This window comes from Prinia subflava, assembly GCF_021018805.1.
Source record: "Prinia subflava isolate CZ2003 ecotype Zambia chromosome W unlocalized genomic scaffold, Cam_Psub_1.2 scaffold_22_NEW, whole genome shotgun sequence".
Lineage (NCBI taxonomy): Eukaryota > Metazoa > Chordata > Aves > Passeriformes > Cisticolidae > Prinia > Prinia subflava.
In genome coordinates this window covers 1,227,357-1,246,856 of record NW_026960606.1, presented here as the reverse complement: position 1 = coordinate 1,246,856, position 19,500 = coordinate 1,227,357, and the positions used below count along the sequence as shown (strand labels likewise).

Genomic DNA, 19,500 nt, shown 5'->3' with positions numbered 1-19,500 from the left:
TTCATTTATGGCTGCATATTAAGGGATTTATTGGTACACACATATTTTGCCTACTATGTGTATTTTAACTGATAGTGAATGGAACTTAGTGTTGCTGGTTAAAATGTTTCTCAGAGTTGTAAAACTGATAGATGTTGTCTTGAACCTATTTTATCCATCAACATATGGAAGAAGAAATGCATTTTTCCTGCCTTTTCACTTTCTAATCAATTTCTCAATTTCACATGGCCTAATTGTCTATCTGCACTATTCTGAATAAATTGACTTGAAGCAGTAAAATGGACTGTTATCAGAGAGCAATTTAGCACAGTAGTATACTTTGTTTTGGGGAGAAAGTGAAGGACCTGACCAGGTTAGTTGATTATCTTCCTTAAAAAATTAGGTATTGAACAGGTTATTAATACTATAGTTCTGGTCAGTTAAGGTTAATAGAGGTTATAGATAACTTAAGACATAACAGAGCTTTGTAATTAAAATCCTAAATAGTTTTTTCTAACAACTAGATGTTTTTTTAACTTGCATATTATATGAGGACATTCCTCATTCCTTAAAATTTTCCTTGGTTCTGAAAACAGGTAGATTTTTCAAATTTTTATTGTTGGATGTTTATATGGTATATGAATTAAGTAAAAATACTGACTGCATTTTATTCTGTCCTAGGTAATTTGCAAGTCAGATGCTCCTACAGGGGATGTTCTGCTTGATGAAGCTCTGAAACACATAAAAGAGACCCAACCTCCTGAAACAGTACAAAATTGGATTGAACTGCTTAGTGGTAAGCCTTGAACATAATGTATTTGCTTTATCCCTCCTGAATAAAGCTAATTATCTGGCATCACTAGAGATTATACTGTTAGATTTTCATGGAGATAACATGCAAAAAAGTTAATCACTCTTTCCTCTAGAGTAGTCTCTTGCTAATTTTAGCCTTTAATCAAATATAAGTTACTTGCTTTTGACTTAACTTGGTACAGAAAGGATCTAGATCGAGGTGTCAGAGGACATCTCTACTCTGTGGAAGAGGTGTCTTCTGCTGACTGAAGTAAATCAGCACTGCACCCTGGAGATATAATGACCTTTCTCTGTAATTGGAAATGAAGGATAGTGGAAGTTTGGAGTATCACAGAATCATAGAATAGCCTGAGTTAGAAGTGACCTACAAGGATCATTGAGTCCAACTCCTAACCATGTACAGGACATCCCCAAGAGTCACACTACGTGCCTGAGAATATTGTGCAAGCACTTCTTGAACTCTGTCAGGGTTGGGGCCATGACCACTTCCTTGAGAAGCCTGTTCCAGTGCCCAATGGCCCTCTGGGTAAAGAACCTTTTCCTAATATCCAATCTAAACCTCCCCTGACACTGCTCCAGCTGTTTCCTCAGGGCCTATCACTAGTCCTTCTTATATTGTGGTGCTCATGCTCAAAACTGCACACAGGACTTGAGGTGAGGCTGCACCAGTGCAGAGTAGAGTGGGAAAATCACCTCCCTCAAGCAGCTCTCAATGCTTTGCCTCATGCACCCCAGGATATGGTTGATCCTTATGGCTCCAGGGCCCACTGTTCTCATATTCAACTTGCCATCAACCAGGACCCCCAGGTCCCTTTCCTCAGAGCTGCTCTCTAGCCTCTCGTTCCCCAGTCTGTCCATATATCCAGAGTTGCCCCATTACAGTTGCATAATCTGACACTTGCCCTTGTTAAACTTCATAAAGTTGGTGATTGCCCAGACCTCTAATTTGTCAAGGTCTCTCTGCAGGGTCTCTCTGCTTTTGAAGGAGTCAACAGCTCCTGCCAATTTAGTGTCATCAGCAAACTTACTCAATATAGCTTCAAGTCCTACATTTAAGTCGTTTATGAAGATGTCAAAGACAACTGGGCCTAAAATGGTGCCTTGCGGTGTTGCCTGGAAATAGAACAAAACCTTCCCAAACAATGTTGAAACGATAAGATAAAAGCAAACCTTTACTTGAAAGCCTTCAGGTACACAATATGGCAAAAAAACGCACCTGGAATTAGATTTGTACAATTTTATAAGATCAGGCAATTAGTATATTCTCAGGTTTAACCCCCCAAGATTAGAGTGATAAATTGTCTCTGCCCTTTGATGAGTCCTGAGCCGGGTGCAAAGAAACACATGGAGTCTTCAGATTTCTCGTGTTCAAGGTCTCGCTCTCTGTTTATTCTTATCTCACAAGCTCTTCTCGTGCCCTGCTGAGCTCCGTGCAGCAGCAGGGGCAACGACGCTCTCCCCTCCTCTGGGAGGGTCTTGACCTCTTATACTACATATTACGTTTCTATTATTTGCAATTAATCACCAATACCCAACACCTATGCTAGACAGGTCATATCTACTTTGACCCTATCCAAACGTGCCACCTTCACAGCAGAAATGTCAGACCAGAAGAATAAGAAGGACAGGACCACACACTGAATCCTCCATCTTGTCCTCTCAAGTCCACACACCCAAAATACATGCACCCCCAGTGATAAACTGATTACTATCTATTTCACACTTCGGTGACTTGTAACTCCTCCTGCAGGGTAGGTAGTTTCTCCCATGGACTGAAGTCAAAGCCTGCATCTCCCTGGGCTCTCTGCCAGGCTTAAAACCCCCCTGTACAGATCCCAGACCCCCCTGTACACATTCCAAACCCCCCTGTCCAGGTCTCAGACCCCCTCGACCGGGTCCCTGACCCTCCAGGGCGACCAGAGGGATTCCCTGGACTCCAACACATAAGTTCCTCGAGTTGCATCAGCAATCATGGTTTTTATGCAGCTTAAAGCAAGTATCCTAATCACAATTATTACTGTGATCACAATTATACTTTGCAAGAATGAGGTCAACCAACCAGTCAGAGAAAATCTGAGTCTTTAAATATTTTATTCAATCATTTACTTTCTAATCCTGCCCTCAATTCTCTGCAAGATGCAGCAACCAATTTTATCCTCTCTATCTGATCATCCAATTTAGCAGTCACATTTAGAATGTACACGCAAGAAATATTGTTTAAATTTGCATAACCACATATTCCATGTTCATGTAACAGCAATAGGTCTAAAGCCAATCTTGCAATTGTTCCTTTATTTCAGTAAACTGCTGTTATAGATTGAGCGAGAGCCTTTAGACCAGCCCTGCCTTTGGTTCAGATTTTTGGCAGCAGCTTTACTCAGGTGCCCTGCACCTAAATCACTCTGGCTTACAAGTTCTCAAGAATGGCTGATCAGGTGTATTAAAAATGAGTTATTTATTGAATAGACAGGAGTTTAACAGACAAAAGGCCTTAAACAGAGTTACTTACTATACAGGTTAAAAACAAAGAACTACTAATAGATTACATAAAACAGTGCACAACATAAGGGTACCTATATTATAGCTAGCAAAGAAATAGTAAAGATTAGGAGTCAATGTAACTTACCACCAATTAATGATGAGGTACACAGAGTCCTTTCACTCAACCTCCGGAAAAGTAGCCTCAACATAGATGTTCCAACTTCCGGGAAAAGCCCCACACTTTTCCAGGGAATGTGCAGAAGACATCTGCTTTGTCAAAGTTTTGTGTAGCTTTTATAGTTTGTAAAGTGACGTGTCTGTCAGTCAGAAATTCAAGCTTATCTTCCTTCAATCTCGCTCTCAAGGCAAGATGTTTATTGTCAACTGAGAATGCCACCTCCATGGCACCAGAAATAACTCACTAGCAGACAGATGTCCGTCTTGCATTATCTCACCAATTAGGAAATTTATGTGAGGGGGAAGATGCCCTGAGCTATCCCACCAGCTGATAGGCAGAACAGATAAGCCCTCCTGAGGTAAGGGAAGGTCCTGCTACAACCCCAAATCAGTTGCATTCACTTAAGTTTCCATTTATAGAGTCAAAATTTGTATGGCTCATCTGTTCTTAAAGGCAGATATTTGAGGACTAAAGATGGATCCTAAAATCCATCCCACTATAGTTCCCACACTGGGATGTTTCCAAGTTTCATCACGTTTAACTTTCCTTTATAGTCAGGTTCCCAAGGGTGACTCCTCCCACAAGGGACATAACGTTAATACTCCCAGTGTCCATTGAACTCTTGATTCTCTCAAGGGCAAATGTGTGGTCTACATTCCATTGCTTCCTACCTATACTGTGGATCCTAATTATTTTACTGTGTCCTGCTGACAGTCTATATCTCTCCAAGTCTCACTGTTTGTTAGGTGAGACCAGGTTTCATTAAGAAAGGTAGAATAATTTCTACAAACACAACCATAGAGCCTGGGCCACAGTCATGAGCTGCTGTACCCCAGGATTCCTACTAGTACAAGTGTATATTTAAATGCAATTCCACTTTTCCTTTGTCCTTGGATCCTTTTGCCTTGACCTTATTAAATCAGGATATTTTATACCTCTCTGCAAGGGGTCCTCTGGGAGTCCTGGACTCCCTTCCCAGTCTAGACACCACTGAACTGACTGTATATATTCCCACTGTCCTGTTTGAGGTCTATTTCATACTTCTGGTATTTGACATCCCCAAAGGTGTATTAGTGCAGTGTGTCAGCCAATAAATAGTTCCTGAAATTATTTTCAGATCTGGATTTGAGATATTACAATTCTCAAAAATATTGTTCTTATGTGTCCATTTTAAGGAATATTCTCTTTCTATCCCTGTCCAATTGGCATGGGTGCTATTTCCTTCCCACATGTGTTCCCATATTTTTGTAAGATTGCTGAATAAGACACCCCATGGAACTGTATTTTCTGCAGAGGTTGGTATTGGTAATCAAGCTGTTATGAAACTCTAATCAAAAAACAAGTAATACCAATTCCCCCCATGAGAAATAAAATAGAAAACTTCCCAGTGTTAATCTTGTTTCCTTCATATTTTCATGCATAAAGGATTATCCACCAGTTCAGAATGATATGTGATCCCTATATCCATGTGTGATGAACCCAGTGCTTGATTCCTTCTACCCAGAGTGCAGTGTAGGTGTTATGGACAAGAGTTTGTGATCGCTTAAAAAATCACTGGCAAGAGTATGAGCAAGTCAGATTTAATATTAAGCAACAAAGCATGACAAGTTTGTTGGCAAGATTCACTCTATTACTTACAGGACAGCTAAGGCACAACAAGTGAAAACAAGCAACAACAAAACCAAACAAAATCCAGGCAATCAAACCAGAAATGAACTGAGAAAAATCTAGGGGGCTGTGTATGGATGTGTGTGTGTGTGTGATGGTGGAGAGTTAAAATAATAATTTCTGTTTAAGCTAACTGCGGGTAGTTGGGGGAAGGTAGAAGACGCACAATCTGAACTTTACAGATAGCTTGGAACAAACGTCAGCTTCTGCAACTAGCTGCATACCATTGTTTAAGTATGACTCCAGCCCAGGAGATAATTGAGAAGCATTGTTTTAACCAAATCAAGTATAACACAGGGTAGAGCATAGGTATGATCTAAGATAGTAACTAAGGAATAGGATAACCAGTATCTAGGGGTGGAGGTTAGTTAACATATGTATAATTTGAAACTATAAAAATCACAAATCGACTCTGTATTCTGGGGCACAAGATTTGGACAGTGTATGCCCTCGTGGGCTTGAATAAAGAACCGCATATGATCGCCTTTGTGTGGTTATATGTTTTCCTACGCTAACGTGGGGGGGAGTGTGTGTCAAAAGACAATGCGGGCAAGGATAAAAAGGAACACAGCCTAAAAGTTTAACAACACTCAAACTTAGCAGTACTTTAACTTAACTTATACCTTAAGCCTAACAATTTAACATAGGAAAAACACTTAACTTATACCGAACTTAACTTATAACTTGATTTAGAGCTTAACCGTTGTCTTGGTTTGAAAGACAGGTATCTGCTAGGAAGGGGGAAGGACCTCCCTAGAGATGGAGAATTCAAATCCCCTTCCTCTAAATTATTCTAATTTAGAAAATTAAAGGGGCTTTCAGGCAGAGGTATGGGGATAGGAATAACAGTTCTTTACTAGTATATATGACAAAACAACAAACAAACAACAACTACAGCATTAATAATAAACAGAACCAGGAACCTCGAGGGCTTTCTTTCACAAAAGCCTGGGGCAGTTTGATCTTGGTGCCCCTGCGGGACTCCAAGAGGCCGAGCTGGAAGGGTGGAAAGTCCCGGGCTGGTGGATGAGATCAGATGCTCTGCGCTGGTAGCTGGAGCTGCTGGGGTGTCCTGGCAGAGCAGGGCAGTGCAGGGCTACAGAGTAGCAGGAAAGCCTCAAAGCTCCAAAGAAGCAGCAGCGGTGGGGGCAGGGCTGGAGAAAGTGAGCTCAGGATTCCTGGATACAGGAGCAGATGACGGTAGATTTCCCAGGACGAGACAGTGACGGCCGTGAACTCTTCTTGCAGCGAGTGGCAGCTTGACAGTCCTCCTCGATGCTGAGAGCAAGTGAGTCCCTGCCCCCCCAGCTCTGTCTTTTGCCTTTCCCAAAGCTCGCGTTATCTCCCCTCTCTGAAGGAAGCTCCCGGAGACCCAAAACAATAGGTGTAGCCTTGTGCTGCCATCTCCTTTGACCACTACCTTTGTTTTGCTGAAGCACTGTTGTTAAGGTTTCCCAGCCACTTATGGGAAAAAATTCTGTAAGTGAAAAAGAAGCAAATCTAACCCCCAACAACCGTAACAATCTAACAGAGGAATAATGCTTAACAGCAGTTAACCTAACTTATAACTTCAATGTTATACTTAGCAACTCAGCAGAAGAACACTTCACAACACTTAGCTTATAAGTTATGTTTAACAACTTAGCAAAAGAACACTTGGCAGCATTTAAGTAAGTTTATAACTATAACTTAACCTTTCTGACAGGCCTAACTTACTTGGATATCTGAGATACTTAAACATCTAAGAAAGCAGTATTTCTCTCAGATTTGCTATAGCATATGCGCAGGGGCATGCACCCAGGCAGAAACAGTCAGTGCAAGGAAGGTATCTGTGAAAAATTCCCCTCAGAGGTCAGTGAAATACTCACTTCGGATCTTTTTGCATCTCCCAATGGATGACGGATCTGACGTCGAAAAGTGAGGATATTGGCCCAGGGTACATTGTGTTTAGGTGATCCTCTGAGTATAGCAAACCTGAGGGTTTGCTGGCTCTGAGAGGTGTCCCACTCAGAGGAAGGTTGCTGGTTGGAGCCTGCTGCATTCCAAGTGAGGTCAGAGGGTCTCTTTTGGACTGCTGTTTCTAGGGTTGCAAGATGGTGGGCTTTAGTCATAACAGTGTTTTATCCTGGCCATAGTTTGAGTTGGAACATTCTTTGAAAGTGTGAGAACAGGAATGTGTCTTGGTTTAAAGACAAATTTAGGAAAAAAACACTGAAAATAAGTGTTTCCTCTAAAGAACAGGATTCCAACAATTCCTTTGTACCAATTAAAAAAAAAAAGAATATTAGTGGATGAAAGTGAAAAAATCAAGCTCTCAGGGTTGCTGTTCCCTGAGATTCTCCTCGGGGTTGCTGTTCCCCGAGGTAATAAGGTTTTTCGTCTTCTCTAGCCCTAAGGGTTCCACGCCGGAGCCAGAGACGACAAGCTGAGTCCACCAGTGCATGTTTCCAAGGTTGTTTATTCTTCATTATCTCTCAGTTCTTTCTCAGCTCTGCAAGGCATCTCCAGCAGAGCAGGACACGTGGCGGACTGGGGCGGATCAGAGGGTCCTGGACCCTTTGTACCATTCCCCTGATCCAACCACCATCCGCAATGTACTTTTCATTTACAGAATTTTGCCAATACTTACTACCTATGCTAACATGTCATTTCTACTCTAAACCAATCCTTGTAATACAACTCAGCAGAAAATGGGGGAAAAGAACAAGAACAAGGAGGACAGGACCACTCCCCAATTCCTCCATCTTGCCTCTTCAAACCCATATACTAAAAATCCTAGATTCTACATTTACACTCTGTGATAAACGAGCTACCACTTATTTTGATTTCTCTCAGCTTGTGATTCTTCATACAATGTGGGCATTCACTCCCATGGACAGGGATCAGAGGCAGTGTCCTCCTGGGCTCTGTGTGAGGCTGGCTGACCCCCTTAGTACAGATCCCAGATGCCCCTGTCAGCCCTCGAAACCCTCCAGGGTGGCCAGAGGGATGTTCTAGACTCCGACACCAAGCATTTATTGACAGAGTGCCCACATGGCACAGGAAAAAAAAAAATTAATAAATGCTAGATATTGAATTGTCACAACTTACACCCCCATACACCAAAACAAAAAAACCCAAAATGCCAAGGAAAGAAAAAAAACCCACAATGGCTGGCCACATGGTGAGGCGAAAAAAAATGGCTCAGGCTTCAGTCTCAGGGAAGGAAAAAAACCCCAAAGGGTTCACACAGCAGCTTGGGCAAAACAGATGAGAACTTGGTGAATCTCTGATGTGGGTCCCCTCTTCACAGCAGATGAAGCTGGTGGATTTGGTGTCCTTTCTCTTGTTGGTTTGGCTGTTCTGAGCTCTGGGGGCTGGCCAGTGCAGCCCCTCGCTGTCCCACCAGGCCCCGGCTGATTCATCTCCTGTTGACTGTTCTCTCTGATCTCGGACTAAACCAAACCGTATAGTTCAAGGAAAAAAAAAAAAAAGCCAAAGGATTGTCACAGTCTCCAAGGCCAGGGAAAAGGAAAAACCTTCTTGCCTAAGCTAACAAAAATCAAGCTAACTAAGCAAAAAGAAAAGGAGGAAGGAGTCCACATGGCACCACAGATGCCTGAGAGTAAGGCTTTGAAAAAAGCCCACCTAAGACCCCCAAGGGTTCTTCCCCCTCCCTTGGACCCACCTTAAAGCTATAGCAACCATTTCTGGGCATAGAGCAGACCACCCCAAGACATTCCACCCCTTATTCCATATCATCTCCTAAATGCCCAAATTAATACACTTCAACTCTAAACACACACATCTATACATATATCCATATAACTATATACAGATAGTGGCAGTGACATTCAGCAAGCAGTGATACATAGGTATTCCAACATTACAAGCTGATCTCATCCAAAATCAAATCCCCCTGAGGGACACATTTCCCCATTCCTATGCATTACCCACGAAGTGCAACCAGGTCCCTGAGAAAAGACAACCCAATGTATGGGTTTGTCTTTACTCGAGGCAAAAGTAATCCAAACATTCTTCCCTAACAAACCTCTGACATGTACCACTGGAACCTTGTCTCCATCTACTGTATGCAGGGGTTTGGATTGGGAAGGGCCTGCTCAGTTAGTGGAACCTCCAGTGTTAACCAACCAGGTGACCTTTGCTAAACGTATCTCCCAGTTTCTGCAAGTCCCCCTGCCCAGTGCCTTCAAGGTGGTTTTTAGCAGTCCATTGCACCACTCAACTTTCCCAGCAGATGGTGCATGATAAGGAATATGGTGCACCTACTCAATGCCATGTTCCCTAGCCCAGGTGTTGATAAGGCTACTCTTGAAATGAGTCCCCTTGTCTGACTTAATTCTCTCATGGGTACCATACCTCCAAAGGACTTGCTCTTCAAGGCCCAAGATAATGTTCTGGGCAGTAGCCTGAAGCACAGGGTAGGTCTCCAACCATCCAGTGGTGGTTTCTACCATTGTGAGCATGTAACACTTGCATTGGTGGGTTTGAGGCAGTATGATGTATCCAATCTGCCGGGCCTCCTCATACTTATATTTGGACCACAGCCCACTATACCATAGGGGTTTCACCCATTTGGCCTGCTTGATTGCAGTGCACATCTCGCAGTCATGGATAACCTGAGAAATACTGTCCATGGTCAAATCAATCCCTCGGTCTCATGCCCACTTATAGGTGGCATCTGCGCCCTGATGGCCTGAGACATCATAACAACTCTTCCTTGTGTTGCCAATCCAAATCTATCTGACACCTCTGTTTTTTCAGCCTGATCTACCTGTTCATTGTTTCGGTGCTCCTCATTAGCCTGACTCTTGGGGACATGGGCATCCATATGATGGACCTTCACAGGTAGCCTATCTACCCAGGCAGTGATGTCTTTCCACTCTTCAGCAGCCCAGATTGGTTTTCCCCTCTGCTGCCAATTGGCCTTTTTTCACCTTTCCAGTCACCCCCACAGAGCATTGGCTACCACCCATGAATCAGTGTAGAGGTAATGCTTTGGCCACTTCTCTCTTTCAGCAATGCCCAGGGCCAACTGGACTGCTTTGAGTTCAGCAAGTTGGCTCAATCCACCTTTTCCTTCAGTAGCTTCTGCAACCTGTCATGTGGTGTGGGATTGCATTTTATGGAAATGGTTTGTTCTAGCTCACCCCTGGAAAATGTATGGTTTATCCCAAGTCTGTACACTCCCTGCAGTATCAAGTTATCTGTAACCTCATTGGCTGGAGAATGTTACCGCGCCCCTTTTGAACCTCTGTGATAAGAATGCTAACGTAAGGGGGTTTGCCCTCTTTGCCCCTCTTCCCCTGGAGGCCTCCGGACGCTCCCCTTCCCCTTCCCCTCCCTTCTCCCTCTCCCCTTCCCTTCCCCCACTCCCGCAGGACCATGCTCCCTGCCTGGAGTGGGACTCTGAATAAACCCTCACCTCATCAGCACCCCACCAGCGTCTGAAGTCTTTTTGCCTGCCAGGATGGGAACACCCACGACCCAAGGACCCCGGGGGTCTCCCGGGGGACCCTCCCCGGGAGCCCCCCAAAATTTAAACTACAACAATGTGGGGCTCCATACAGCTGCTTTCCCCTTTTGGTTCATCCCTATGATGCTACAGGAACCATCAGTGAAAAGAGCGCAGTGTGTTTCTTCTTGTGGCAGTTGGTTGTATAGTGATGCTTCCACAGCACTTGTCACCTGTTCCTGCTCCTCTTCATCCATGAGACCAAAGTTTTCACTTTCAGGCCAATTTGTAATCATTTCCAAAATCCCAGGGCAGTTCAGGTTTCTAATATGGGCATACTGTGTGATGAGGGTAATCCATTTACTCTATGTGGTGTCAGAGCCTAAGAGCCCCAAGGCTCCCTCTTGGCCTGGATCCACCTTAAAGCTACAGCAACCATTTTGGAGCATAGAGCAGATGGTCAGGGAACAGGAAACCACCCCAAGACAGAATGTTATGCCATTCAGGCAAGAGGAATATTTTCCAAGGCTGGCTCTATTTTGGACCATGATGCTCCCAGCAGTGTACAGGTCCAGTTCAGGTCATGGATGGGATCGCTCTTGAGATGTGGTCTGCCAGAACACACTTGTTCAATGGTTACCAAGTAGTCATGGTACAAAGGTCTCTGGGCTGCTTCTGAAGCCTGAAGAAACATGGCTGGGTTCAAAGTAGCGGTTACCTTAAGCTCAACATTGTATTGCTCCAGTAGGGCAACTTGGTATTTCAGCATCCTGCTGGTGATAGCCAATGTCTTCCTTTTTGTTCCAAATCAGCTGTTACCATGTGGGGCTCATTTCAGCTTTTGTGCTTCCTGGATTCAAAGCTCTGCAGCTACCACTACTCTCAAGTAAGTATCCAGGACATCCTTTACTCACATTTTCCAGGCTGCTTCCATGACCTCAAATGCTGTGCCAGTACCCCTAGTGCCAGGTGCATCCTTTCATGCACAAATAACTCAAATGGTTTGGTTCAGTCTGGGAGTCCCAGTGCAGGGGTTGCCACTAAGGCTTTTTTTAGGGCTTTAAAGGCCCTCTGACTATCAGGAGTCCATACCAAGTATTTTTCAGTGGAGGATCATACAAGGGTTTCACCAGTACCCCATAACTGAAAATCCATAACCAACACCATCTGGCCATACCTAAGAAGACTTGTAGTCCTTGGCTCCAGAGTGTGGCAAATGGCTTCATTTCATCCGCTTCCCAAGCTTCTTTTTCCCTGCAAGATTTCAAAATCAAAATATATTACTGCTTCTTTGCCTATTTTTGCCATTTGTTTTGACACCCTGTATCCAGATTATCCCAAGAAATTTAACAGGCTTATAGTAGCATCAAGGCACTTCCTTTCAGTCTTGATTGCTGTCAGAATATCATCTACACACTGTAGTAAAGTTCTGTCCAGATTTTTCCGGCTATTAGTGATGACAATGGTCTGAATTTAGGCTTCAGGCACTGCTAGGGTCTGTGTAAAAGACAGGTGAGCAGCTTTCTCATTCTGGCCTGGGAAAATCTCAAAGAAGACCAAAACAATCCTTGGGAAGTGAAAACCATCAGCAGGTGGTATTTTTCCAACATGTTTACTGGAAAAGGTGTTTACAGAAGGGTGTAGGCTCTAAGGACCAATCATATGAATTGTACCGAAGTACTATATAAAAAGAAAATGTAAAAGAATAAAGGTTGCTCTCATTTCTGCAACATAATGAGAGTCAATGTCGTTATTTCATGCCGTCCGAAAACCATAACGACATCCAATTTCTTTTGCCAACTGATTGCCAAATATAATGGGGGTCTTTTGAAGCCCTGAAGTACCACAGTCCATGTTAGTTCCATCTTCCATCCAGTGTTTGATTCTCCCACTCAAAAGCAAACAATTTCTAGCTATCTGGGTCAAGAGGTATAGAAAAAGGCATCCTTAAAATTGAGCACTGTGAACTATTTGTATTTTCCTTTCAGTGCTGTCAAGAGTGTGTACAGATTAGCTGCTACTGGATGAATATCAGGTACTATTTTTAATGGCCCTTACATCTTGTACCAAATCAATATTCCCCATTTTACTTTTTTGCTTTTTAACTTGTAATATTGATGTATTATATTCTGATTCACACTCTTTCCATAACCCATATTCTAAAAATTTTTCTATAATCTCTAACTTTTTCCTTGCCTCCCACTTAATAGGATATTGTTTTTGTGTTACCAGTCTGGCTTCAGGTTTGAGAGTAAGCCTCACTGGTTTGGCCATATTTGATCATCCAGGCAACCCAGTTGCCCATGCCGGTGGGGTTACAGCATTCTCTACCACCTCTGGGATTTCTTCCTCCTCATTTAATTCCTGTAACATAAAAATCTTTGCCTAAAAGGCTTTTCATTTGGGTATTTGAATTGGTATTTTCCCATCCTGGAAAGTTATTTGAGGATTCAATTTTCCCAATAAATCTCTCCCCAACAAGGGGATTAAACATTCAAACTTATACAAGAATTGGTGTCCCCCACCATTTTCTTAATTTAAATAGCAATGGTTGCTTAAAAGGCCTGTTCTTTTTCCTCTATGTCACACCCACAACACTTACCAGTTCCAAGCTAAATTTTCATCTGCACATATTCAGTACCAAATAAGCTGCTCCTGTATCAATTAAAAAATTTACATTTTCATTCCCCAGCAATAATGTAACTAGAAGCTCCGCTGAGGATGATTCCCTTGGTCCCCTTCAGGGAAATTCTTCATCTTTGCTTAAGGTCATGAGCTTGATGGTTTGAAGAGCAAGGTTTTGGTTTCCTGTCTGATATCCCCTGACCTTTTCCAGTGTCCCTCTTCTTTACAAATTGCCAAAGTGTACTTCAGCCACCAATTATTACAATACAAAATGTCAAAGTATACTTCAGTTACCAACTATCACAATACTCAACCAATTGTTTCTGAGTGAGTGGTCCTGTCTTGGGTATGGTTTATTATTCCTTCCGGGCAGGCTGTTCAACTGGCCATGCGGCTGGTATCTCTGACCAAGGATACTGCTGCTTCTGTGGGTTTTGCCTGTTTCTTTTTGGTTTTTTTGCTTCCGCACTGTGACTGGGCTTGCCGGCTTACTTCTCTGCTGCTCTGTTGCTGGGAAGCCCAGAACCAGTGCATGCCGCACCAGCACCCTGGAACACTCTCATTTCCTGCTGGGGGCTGCCCCCCTCCTCACAGCCTGGACCCAGAGACCAGCCAGCCCCATTGAGAAATGCCGGGGAACCTCTCCCTGCAATGTTCAGGAGCCAGGCTGCCACTGCCCAGCCCCTGCCATTTCTCTGCCACTGCTCCAGGTTTTTTTCTACACTGTAGCTTTTTACCCCCTGCCTGCCTGGAAGCTCCATGGTTCCAGCTACGGATGCAGAGTTTCTGATACATCTCATCTATCACTCTGGGATTTTGCTCATCCTCGCCGTTCCAGCTTGCTACTTCTTAAGTTTCCTGCTACAGCTCCTTTTGCTATCCAGAGGGGGCACCAGGATTTGCTTCCCCTGTGAGTTTGTAAAGGAAGCCCCTTTCCCATCCCTTCTGCTAGCACACTCACCATTGTCCAGGTGAGACAGACAGCCGAACTCAAGCCACAGCCCCCCTTGCAGCCATGGGAGAATCATCACATCCCTTCGACTGGCTGGGGAATCACCAGCACCCCTGCCAGCTGTGACCAAAACTACACCAAAGGGGAAAGTGCTTGGCAGCCAAGAGAAGGTTCTTACTGGGTTTCTGTTTGTTGTTGCTGCCATTGTTGTTTGTTTGCATTCTTATACATACTAGTAAAGAACTGTTATTTCTTTTCTCATATCTTTGCCTTATAGCCCCTTCATTTCAAAATTATAATAATTTAGAGTGAAGGGGGTCATATTTTTCATTCCAAGGGAGGCTCCTGCCTTCCTTGGCAGACACCTGTCTTTCAAACCAAGACAGGTCCTTTCACAATTTTCCCCAATGTTTAATATGCATCCCAGGGGGGGATTTTTCCATAATGCCCCCTCTTCACTTGACAATCCATTCCCCATTTAAACCATGTGGTATTCCAAACCAATTACTATTTAGCAAATCCTAGAAGGGACCTTCCCTGTTCCCACCTTAGGTACCTTTAAACTTAACCATGTGAAGCATTTGCTTCACCTTATGGGCAGGTTAACACCTTTAAAGTAAAGAATACCTTTATCTTACCAGGAGTCTTGCCCTGATTTCCTTTGGTTCAGGGATTGCTTGTTCTCCCCAAGAATCCCTCGGTGCCGGCTGGAGGTCCTGCAATCCCTCGGATCAGTTGAAATTCAGGAGTAGGTCCTATCTGGGATAGCCAAAACTGTTACCAAAAATCAGTAAAAAAAACCTCCTTAACACCAATGTAACATTAAGAAGCAGGCATTCTTTATTCGGCTGGATGCACAAGGGGATATCTCCTCTAAAAATTGTGCATGCTGAGTACAGAAAAAGCTCCTGTTTATATACTATATTTTACATACATATTCATTGATTTTCCTGGAATAAACACACATATGATAACCATTTCCCTAAAATCATTAACATGTTCCCTCTCCTTTATGCCTGCATTCTTCTGTTCTGGGGGTCTCTTTGGTGGTCCCTGGTGCTCAGTGACCCCAAAATCATACCTGACCACCTGGTGAACTGGTAAAAGTTGGCACAACTGGGCTGGTTGCTTTCCAGTTTTTCTTTCTACAGAATAAACATTGTGCGGTTCCATGGGCCTGTGGGTTTTGAAGAATAAGCATTGTATTAACCCACCAGGTGCAAACAATTTTTCATCTGGCAACCTTCACTTTCTCAGTAGGTTGTTGATGCTGATTTTGTGCTTTTAAAATTCCCTCCTCTAAGCACACACATTGAAGTGCCCAGTTCTCCTGCCTTTACAAAAAAACATTAGAGAAAATTCGTATTGAAACATCAAAGCCTATGCCCAACATGTGCCTGTGTGTAATGCACACATCTATACTCACACAGTGCATGTTACTGTTTCATCTGTTGGGGGCAAGAAGGGAGAAAAAAATGTAAACATGAAGAAATAGAGAAGTGAGTAGGACATATACCATAGGCATTGCTTATCTCTGTGGCAGAAAGAATGGCAATGATGCTTCTTCCAGCTTCTGAATTGGTAAAAGCCAGGAAGTAGACAAATGGACAAGATTGGAGAAGATGCTTACTTTTGTTTGTAACTCTTTCTTCATAGCTGTGTGTGGTGTTTTGTTTGGTGGTTTGTTTTTGGGGTTTATGGGATTTTTTTATTTCCCTTCAGTACAAGAGTGGTTATTTGTCATAATACAACTTAAACTTTGCCTGAGTCTTGGCTTTTTTCTTTTTTTATTTTAGGTGAAACATGGAACCCATTGAAGTTGCATTACCAATTGAGAAATGTCCGTGAACGGTTAGCAAAAAATCTAGTGGAAAAAGGTGTACTGACCACAGAAAAACAAAACTTCCTTCTTTTTGACATGACTACACACCCTCTCACCAACAACAATGTCAAACAGCGCCTCATTAAGAAGGTTCAAGAAGCAGTTCTTGACAAATGGGTGAACGACCCTCACCGCATGGAGAAGCGCTTGCTGGCACTTGTTTATTTAGCCCATGCCTCAGATGTTTTGGAGAATGCTTTTGCCCCCCTTCTGGATGAACAGTATGATTTAGCCACAAAGAGAGTGCGGCAGCTTCTGGATTTAGACCCTGAGGTTGAATGTATGAAAGCCAACATGAATGAGGTTCTATGGGCTGTTGTAGCAGCTTTCACAAAATAACTGCATTCAGACCAAAGTGTTCTCTCTTCTTTCATGTAAACCAGTTGTTTCTCTTTTACTGACTATTCGTGTTTTCTGTTATTTGTACCTTCTCACATGATGAATCAACTCTTGCTTAATAGAAATTATGTGGCGAATTCTCTCCTCTATCTGTATACAGGATTCTGCTGGTACAAGATACCTTCCCTTTTAAAAACAACAGAAAAGGTTTTTACTGCCATATTGGCATTCTAATTCCTATTCAGTTTTGAATTATCTGAAATACTTTCTTTAGTCTATTTTTCATCTTACTGTTATTGAAGTGGTTTAACATGGAAAATACCTCAAGAAGGAAATGTGCATGCAGTTGGATCACTAGTCTCAGCTGACACAGATGTATGCATGCATCAATGCTTCTGCAGTACAACTCCTAACAGACTGAAGAAGGGCCTTTTAAAATCACCAAAGCTTCATGTTGAAGTATCTGTCAGGACATTTTATATACAGATGTGGTTTCAATTATATCTAACAAAATTAACAGCAAAAATGCCATAAAGCAGCTTTTTCAATAGTTCCTGTAAAATGCCCCATAAATTTTACTTTTCATGAAAGTCTCTTGCATACTTATGTTTACATTACAATGATATCTGAGTCATAAGGCTAGAGTTGAAAGGTCCAGTTTTTCCATAAATCCATTTTGGGATGGCATGCATTCCATTATATTGTATATATAGTTCAAATTGTAAATTAACAACTGCCCCATCTTAGTATTTTGCAAGTTTTATTCCTGGTGCCCCTAATTTGCCATCAGCCATTTGATGGAAAAAAGGGCCTCCTATGAAGAGCATGTATGTGAAAGCTGATTGTTTCCTGTGTCTATGGAGTTTGCTATCCAGGTATTCTAAGTCTATACATTGTCTTTGAGAATTACTGTCTAGAAAGAGACCACTTTTTATCATCATATCATCATTTGTACTTTTTTTTTTTCCTTCTTTTCCCCTCCTCTATGGAAGAGACTTGTAACTAGTACAGTTCTTGACTGCAGTTTTTATGTTTGTTGGTACACAAATTAATATTTGTCTCAAACTTCTCAATCTATTTTATACTTCAGAAACAAAAAGTCAGTTCTAGTAGGTGTTGCATTTAAATGGTTAGCAAGTAATGACTTCAGTTCAGATTATTAAAATTTCTGTAATGGGATGCTGTGCTATATTTCAATTTTTTATATAAAATTATGCTGATTAGCACAGTATTGTAAAAAAAATTACTGTCTTTTAAAAAACTATTGCCTTTTTGCCACTGCTTATCTCCCATTTGTTTCACAGTGCAAATATACATTGAACAAATAAAACATCAATCTATGCATTTTTTTCCTCATAACAATGAAGATTTCTGGAGGGGCTTACAGGTGTCAAGAAACTTTTTTTGGTTAATATTCAGAGTAAGAATACTAGATGGTATATAACTTTAGAGTTGAAATTTAAGAGATCACAGTCTGTATACTAGCTTTTTACCTACAGCAAATAAATTATGATCTTAAAAGTGCCTGAAATAGAGCAAACATGTAATTTTTTTGTTGTTGTTGCTAATTAAAAAGGTTCTATTGCTTAACTGAAAGCTTTAGTTAATATTCTTCTTAGAAAGAGAGAGTTTATATTAAGTAGATCAAACTGACCTAATCAGCAGTGACACGCAGATCTGCAGGATTCATGGCTGGGTCAGACTGAGTTAACTCGTGAGTGTTCAGTTGTGTCTGCCATAGGTAGGCCTCTTTTATCTTGAGCAGAACACTACAGCCTCATCTGTGACTAGACTTCCAATTTTGCACTTAATTTTAAATAATTTAAATGCTTAAGTAGGTGACTTGAAAATACGACTTAAATTCTTCATACCTATAAAATCTTTTTAAAAACAAAGATTTAAAAATATAGTCCTTAAGATTTAGTGGCACACTGCTCTTTCAATTCTTGAATTATGTTTCTTTATAAAAAATTAAAGTATAATGTAAGGTGTTTCAAACTTTGGTTTACAAATAAAAAGATAAACAGTGTTCTCCTAGGTGTAAGATGCTGTGTTTAAAACTTTGAGGAGCTTGGGCATGAACTTTGGACATTTTCTTTTAAACATTTTCAAAATGTGATTGCTTTAAGTGGAGGAAAATGAAAGTTGCTGTGTTACTCTTATATTTGAAAACTTACAGAATACTTTCTGTGACTGATAGTATATGTTAACTCTTTGCTTCTTTGCTTTCATTGTCTCTCTCTCCTGTGGTCTGTTTTCTCATTTTCTGTTACTGTTTAAAAGAAGAGAAAATTAATTAGGCAGAAAATTTGGGGAAAATAATGAAGTGTTTGGGAGCAAGTTGAGTGCACAAAACTTCTAAAATGGCTTTGAAAATCTAAGCTACTTGAAACATTATTCAGACTAAAAGTATCTTTCATAGTCCCTTTTCTGTCCTCATGTTCATTCTATCATGTTCCTGCTGGGTTCATGTTGCCTTAACACCCTACCTCACTGGAAAGGACTCTCACCATCTACTTGGGTGCCTCAGGGGAAAGCCCAGGACCTCCAGCACTCCCCCTCTGAGGGGGCCTCTCCCAGTTCAGGAGTCCAGCTGCCCCTGCCCAGCCCAGCCGCTTCTTTGCCACAGCTGTTTTTTTCACTACACTGTAACCCCATAGTCCCTGCCTGCTGGGACACACTGCAGCACATCAGTAAAGAACTGTTATTCCTTTTCCCAAATCTTTGCCTGAAAGCCCCTAATTTCAACATTATTATAATTTGGAGGAAAGGGGGTCATATTCTCCATTCCAAGGAAGGTTCTCACCTTCCTTAGCAGACACTTGTCTTTCAAACCAAGACACCCAGTAACAGCCTTTTCTTAGCTGTCAAGCATCTTCCCCTTTAGTGTAGTTACGGTCACACCAGACAGGGATGCTGGTGGCTCCCAGGTGGGCAAGGCAGGTGCGATGATTCCCCCCGGCTGCAGGGGGGGCTGTGGTGTGAGCTCAGACACTTCTTCATGAGGGTAATGGCAGGCACACCAGGCGGGAGGAATAAAAAGGGCTTCCTTCACAATTTCACAGGGGCAGCCAATCCCAGTGCCCCTTCAGGTGGCAAAACAGGCTGTAGCAGGAACCTCAGAGCAG

At 42.2% G+C, this 19,500-nt stretch overlaps 1 protein-coding gene across 9 annotated transcripts in view; it reads left to right on the top strand.

Annotated features, from left to right (window-relative positions):
• The window catches only part of LOC134564864 (Golgi phosphoprotein 3-like), a 101,545-nt gene extending 84,961 nt beyond the window's left edge, over positions 1–16,584 (top strand). For 4 of the 9 annotated variants that reach the window (XM_063424117.1, XM_063424119.1, XM_063424128.1 and 1 more), the window contains 2 exons: positions 661–775; positions 15,948–16,584. In XM_063424117.1, coding sequence (XP_063280187.1) covers positions 661–775; positions 15,948–16,372 — 540 coding nt within the window. In that variant the 3' untranslated portion in view covers positions 16,373–16,584. Of the gene's footprint in view, positions 1–660; positions 776–11,386; positions 11,461–12,562; positions 12,610–15,947 lie in introns of all 9 variants that reach the window. The other 5 variants (XR_010083679.1, XM_063424126.1, XM_063424125.1 and 2 more) reach the window with 4 other exon arrangements.
• Positions 16,585–19,500: the final 2,916 nt, after the last annotated feature.